The following is a 6,253-nucleotide window of genomic DNA, read 5'->3' on the forward strand; positions in this document are numbered from 1 at the left end:
GCGCAGAACGCAGTCCGCAGACGCATTTGCGACAGCCAATGAAAAGTTGTTATTAGTACCATTAACGCTTCTGATTGGCTGCCGCAAATGCATCCGCGAACTGCTTTCTGCGTTTGCGACTTATGTAGATGGCCCTTTATGGTAAATTCGCAATTGCGTGCGATATCCAGGGTGCGGTCCATTTGGCTCGACAAATACTCCGTTGACCAATCGGAAGAGAAGAAAGAATTTTACGAATCGGCCAATCAAAGAGTGCTTCGGAACATTTGTATGTAGCGATGTTACGTTGATCTACGTCGGGTGTACTTTATGTTTAAATAACACTTGATAGCGCTGTGTATTGTAAGTTAGAAAATTGTAGGTTGAATTTTCTTCTTGCAGTTTATAACAAAGTGACGACTATTGTTATAAGAAATTGTAGTAACTATATTTATATTATAGTATGTTTAATAACATGAAAAAATGCCTGATAACCTCAGTTAGGATTCACAAGAAATTGTTAACCCGATTAATCCATGTGGATATTTTGTCGACTAGACTTTATTTTTCGAATGTGAATGCTCGATGTTCAAATAATGCAGTCTACAAGCGATTTTACTGTCATAATACGATCGATGAGAAAAATACAACGAGCGCCGAACTAAAATATCATAAGCGAAAGTTGGATGAGCAGAAACTGAATGAATATTTGTCCGAACCCGAGAATCTTAAGCGTTTTCAAATATTAGAATTAGAAGTAGACGTTTTGCGACACAATGCTGAAAGAGTGCCTAAGAATATTGAACCAGAAGATTGGTTGTGCCTGTTAAGTACAACGTTCAAAGCAAAAAGAAAGTCAGTGTTTTATTTTCTATTTATTTATTTATTTATTAGAAGTTCAGCTTGAATTAATTTTGATTGAAACATGTTTCTTTGTGCAGAAAATACCTTAAGTTCTTGTGGCTTAATGAGAAAAAAACAGAACATGACAAGGAGAAGAAAGAGTTGAAGAAGGCTGAATGGCTCGCTAAAAAGCAAGAATTGACCGAGGACACTGGTGAAACTAGATATGGCCTCTTCGGAAATACGCTATTTTTACGTATATATGAAACAACTATGAATCACTATTACAATGGTAGATTGATTTATAATATGATGTTTGAACCGAAGCTAGTGTTTGATTGTAGTTATGAGGACCATATGACTAAACGTGAGATACACAATTGCAGCAAGCAGTTAGCTTTGTCATTTGCTCATAATCGCAACCATGCCAATCCTCTGACTCTTTATTTCTGTAATTTTAACAAAGATGGATTACTCAAGCAGCACCTTCATCAAAACATACCTACTTTGATGCAAGATGATTTTCCTCTTATAATGACATCGCAATCTTACTTAGACATATTTCCAAAAAATCAGTTAGTGTATCTCACTCCACACTGTAGAACAAATTTAACCAAATATGATCCAAATATGATTTATATCATAGGTGCTTTGGTAGACAAGGTAAGCTAATAATAAGACTTTATGCATTCATCGCATAAATATTTATTAAATTGGATTTTCATTTATAGGGGCATTCACAACCATTATCTATGGCAAAAGCTAAAAGAGAAGGTATTCAGATGGCTAAATTTCCTATGGACCAATATCTCTCTTGGGGTCCTAGCTCGTCAAAAAATCTTACGCTCAACCAATCGATTACTATAATGTTGGATTTGAGGCACACTGGAGATTGGGAAAAGGCATTTAAGAACGTGCCAACTAGAAAATTAAAATCTACCAGACAACATGTGACAGAAAACAAACTGCAGAGGTCTATATTTTCAAAAAGATTGCAGACTGAAGGCTCTAACATTCAAAATTTTACATTTCAAAGCAGGAAAAATTAATTAATTTTATAGTATATTAGACTGCTACAAATTATATAAGAGATAATTATATAATATTTGAAAGGAGTTTATTGTTTCATTCTTTATTTATTTCTAATATTAGAATTAAATTTTAACAATTACAAAATTTCATAAATGTGATGTATACATGATGTTTGGTTTGTATTGTATGTTTCTTGTGGACCATCTTGTTTATTTATTTTCAAATATAAATATAAAATTTCCCAATTTTTAAATTAACTAAAAAATGAAATTGTAGGATACAAAAGTTATTTATATAAATCACTAAAAGTTAATGATTTTCAAAAAAATTTTTTTTAATGCATAATGCGTATATATGTAGAAAACTATTCGTAGTTAATCTTTTTTTGTAGTAGTTAATACTTTTTCATTCCTTTTTTTTTTTATATATATATCTTTCCCCTTTATTTTAAGTATAGGAAATATAACAATATTGCTACCAGAGGGAAACCTGAGAGAGGCCATGCCCGCATTTTTCCTGTTCCGTTGAAATCGCACGTACACTACCGCCATCACATTCATTTTCAGTTTGGGAACTTGTAGGAATTACGTGACTACATTTCTTGACATTATCGATAAAATCGTATCGTTGAAAATAGATGTGGTCGACATACAATGTCCGTCTCACACATCTGCCATTATACTTTGTACATCTTAATTGGTTTTCTTCCATTATACTTTGTACATCTTAATTGGTTTTTCATACTTATATGGATACACTTGTTTGTAATAATTTACACATAATTTTTTGTGAGTTTTGATTACTTGTTAGAATTCCGGTATGTTAATTTGATTGTGTTTATTTTTTCGTAAGAAGTCTTTATTTTATTTTTTTATCAACTAGAACTTTTTCCAAGAGATATGAAACATTTGACTGTTTAATCGTATGTAAATAATGTCAAGTTCTACATCAAGACTCACCGGAGCTGTTATTATAATGAATATGCGGTCATTTTCGATAATTAATTTTGTACAGCGATTTTTGTGATAAGTTAATGTCTGAAGAGGGCTCAATCTGGTAGCCGAAACTTGTAACGATTTATATTTGAATTTAAACTGAGTTTTTTTTATTATATATTTTTTTCAATTTTACTTCTCTTTATTTGTAATTTATTCCTTCAATTGTATTTAAAAAATGTATTCGACACTTTGCCCTTTATTTATTGTTATTCAGATGTAGTTCGTCTCTTAAATTTTTAGGAAAGCGTGAGAATTTAATGCAGAGGCGAACCACATTCAACGATACAATTTTATCGATAGTGTCAGAAAATGTATGTAGTCGTGTAGTTCCTGTGAAAAGTCATCGTATTGTTTTTAGTTGTTCACAGTTGTTTGACAAGATTCTAGGTGGCGTTATGGACACCTATTATTTCTCAAGGCACAAGGTTTCGAAAATTCAATCTCCCAAAATAATTTAAACAATTAAGTTAATGCAACAATTGAACTGATTATAGAAAAACATAGATATGGCGGGAGGAAAAAATAGTCAGACTGGATTTCAACCGGTAAAATAATACAGAAAATATTAGAAAATAAGGATCAATATTGTTTCACACATTTTGCAATCTAACCTGTTTCATAATATTTTGCAAGGATTCCGATGTTCATATAACTTATGAGGAACAACAGAAGATTAACAAATTTGCTAGACAAAATGCGAAGTTGGAAGATTACAAGGAAGAACTTAGAGTAAAACAGGTAATCTATTTAAAAAGGATTCAAGATCGATTTTTTTTTAAGACATTGTTGACTTTATTTGGTCATGCATACAGTGACCATATGCTCTTTATTGTAAAAAACAGTCTTTTGTTTTAGATAGCTGTCCTTTAGATTTTTTTATTTCTCCAAAATTTAATTTTGTCCTTTATTTTCAAATATTGTTCTTTACTCTCCTTTATTTTGACATTACGAGAAATTCTTTTCTAATTAGTGTTTCAATGTCTATAATATTATATTATTGTGTAAATTTTTGCAGAATATATTTTACAGTTTCATGCATATAAATACAATTTGTTTTTGTTAATTATATTTCTTAATTTTCTAAATTTATTCAAACTAGAGTCGTTTTTATTTTTTTATTGTTTTGAATCTATTATTTCAAATCAAGGGTTTGTTCCAATTTACAGTCGAATCAATTTCAAACCATCAAAATAGTATGCCTTATCTCAATTTGATTATACTGTGCAATACAATTTTATAATACACAGATTTTTGATAGTCACAAATTAGGTATCAATCATGTAACTTTTTCCTTAGAGTAGGAACATGAAAAATGAAGATTTTTATGAATGTATGTTTATATATACATATATATACACATAAATACAAAAAATTTTCACTTTTCACATTTCTGCCTTAGGAAAAAAGTTACACGATCAATATCCTTGTTGTTTGGTTTGAAAACATGTATAATAGAAACAAAGCCCTAAAATTTTCAGATTTGATCTTTATTTTCTTTAAGAAAATACACTGTATATAGTCGTAGACTTTACATATATTATAGACAATAGTAACAATAATGTGCAATAAAGATTATTGTTACTATCATTAACTAATTATTTGCAAGAATGAACTGAAGAATTTGGAGGATGCTTGTGACGAACTAGCTCTTATGGACGACGATGCAAAAATTCCATACTTTATTGGAGAAGTATTCATCTATCATTTCCTTGAGAAAACACAGGTGATTAAATTATGTGCTAATTGTAATGATTTTAATATTATCTATATTAAAAGTTTCAAATATTTTTGTTTTTTTTCAATGGCGTTTATATGTGTGTGTGTGTAGTTTTATTTTTTAAAATTATAGTTACTCAATCAGTATTAACAAAAATTTCTTTTTTAGAGTTCTTTAGAAGAGGCTAAAAGTAAGAAAAAAGAAGAAATTGCAAAATTAGAGGGCAAATGTGCAGATTTAAAGACAATCATGTCTCAATTAAAAACACAATTGTATGCGAAGTTTGGTACTCGTATAAATTTGGAATCTGAAGAATCGGATTAATATTTTTCGTCATTGATGCATTTATTATCGTTGTATATTTAATATTAGAAATTTACATATTAGTATAATTAATTATTAGTATAATTAATTATTAATTGTGAGCAAATACAATTCTTCAGTGTTAAATTTATAATTAATAAATAATTATATACATTTATATGATTTTATTTGCATGACGCAATTTCCTTTGAGAGGGTTAATATAACTTAAAATAGAATTTATTTAAATACTTCTTGCAAATATGTAATATGTAAAGATTTTTTAAAAAGAATTATTTGAATAATGGTTCTTGATTAAGAGAATTTGCAAGGTTTACAATATCTTAATTATAAGTTGTCTAGAATCTGACAAGATTTGATTACAATGACTTATAGATTTCTAAATGCTTTTTACAGAAATTTTCTTTAATAGCATGTGTTGATATAGTTACTGTCATAAGCGGACTAGTTACGTTCAATAAACGTTCTTCCAAGTAAGCTCTTGGTTTTGTAAAAGTCCTACTAAGTAATCTTAGCTTTTTTGTTATGAATCTATATGATTTATAAACTCTTTATAGGCAATAATAATGAAAAATTACTCTCTTAAATATATATATGCCAATTAATAAAGTTGAAGATAAAATCTAGATTTTTTTGCCAGATAAAGGACACAACAAAAATAGAACTTTTGAATTTACCGTTGAAGATACTTCTTCTTTTGATATGTCCAGTATTTATCGATTATTTGCATTAAAAGTAAATAAAAATAAAAGATAAATTTTATAAATACTGCCAAACATTGCAATACTGCATAACATTGCCAAAGCTAATTAACTAAAATTATCAGTGGAACTGAGCCTAAAAGTTAAGTAACACATACTAAATATTGCATAGGATAAAAATGAAATTTGGATATTAGCCAATTTGGGATCTGTTTTCTGTGGTTGAACTAATGCACACTTTTGGAGCTTAAAATGAGATAGGTATATGTTTGATGTTTGGCGAAAGCAAGAAAGAAAGTTCTATTGCAATCTATATTGCAGAAATAAACAACATACGTTGTTCTCTCATTTTAACATTATAAAAACGATTAGAATACATTCAGCGATTTTAAATTTTATTATATTTTCTAGAAATATATATAAATTTATAAACTTTCTGTCTTTTTTTAATAATTAAATATATTGTTATATGATTGTTTGTTATAAAAATGTTACAATAATTACTAAAGCCTTAATTTCATGATAGTATTATACTGAATACATTAAAAATTGTATATTTCAAAATTTTAATTAAAATAATTTTTTTAATGTGAAATAAATAAATTATACATAATATGTATTAATATTTATATATATTATAATAAAGATTATAATTATACA

At 28.3% G+C, this 6,253-nt stretch overlaps 2 protein-coding genes across 2 annotated transcripts; both read left to right on the top strand.

Moving 5' to 3' along the window:
• Positions 1-320: 320 nt before the first annotated feature.
• Positions 321-1,859, top strand: LOC108745976 (mitochondrial ribonuclease P protein 1 homolog; the record flags this gene model as incomplete). Its single annotated transcript, XM_018482426.1, has 3 exons — positions 321-834; positions 921-1,485; positions 1,554-1,859. Coding segments are annotated over exons 1-3 (1,263 nt in total), but the record flags the coding sequence as incomplete, so codon positions are not given.
• Positions 1,860-3,166: 1,307 nt separating this feature from the next.
• On the top strand, positions 3,167-4,919 carry LOC108746002 (prefoldin subunit 4). Its single transcript, XM_018482460.1, has 4 exons — positions 3,167-3,397; positions 3,486-3,590; positions 4,459-4,575; positions 4,738-4,919. The coding sequence occupies exons 1-4, from the start codon at positions 3,359-3,361 to the stop codon at positions 4,891-4,893; spliced, it is 417 nt and encodes a 138-aa protein (XP_018337962.1). The 5' UTR covers positions 3,167-3,358; the 3' UTR covers positions 4,894-4,919.
• The last annotated feature ends 1,334 nt before the right edge of the window (positions 4,920-6,253 follow it).

This window comes from Trachymyrmex septentrionalis, unplaced genomic scaffold, assembly GCF_001594115.1.
Source record: "Trachymyrmex septentrionalis isolate Tsep2-gDNA-1 unplaced genomic scaffold, Tsep1.0 scaffold16, whole genome shotgun sequence".
Taxonomy (NCBI): domain Eukaryota; kingdom Metazoa; phylum Arthropoda; class Insecta; order Hymenoptera; family Formicidae; genus Trachymyrmex; species Trachymyrmex septentrionalis.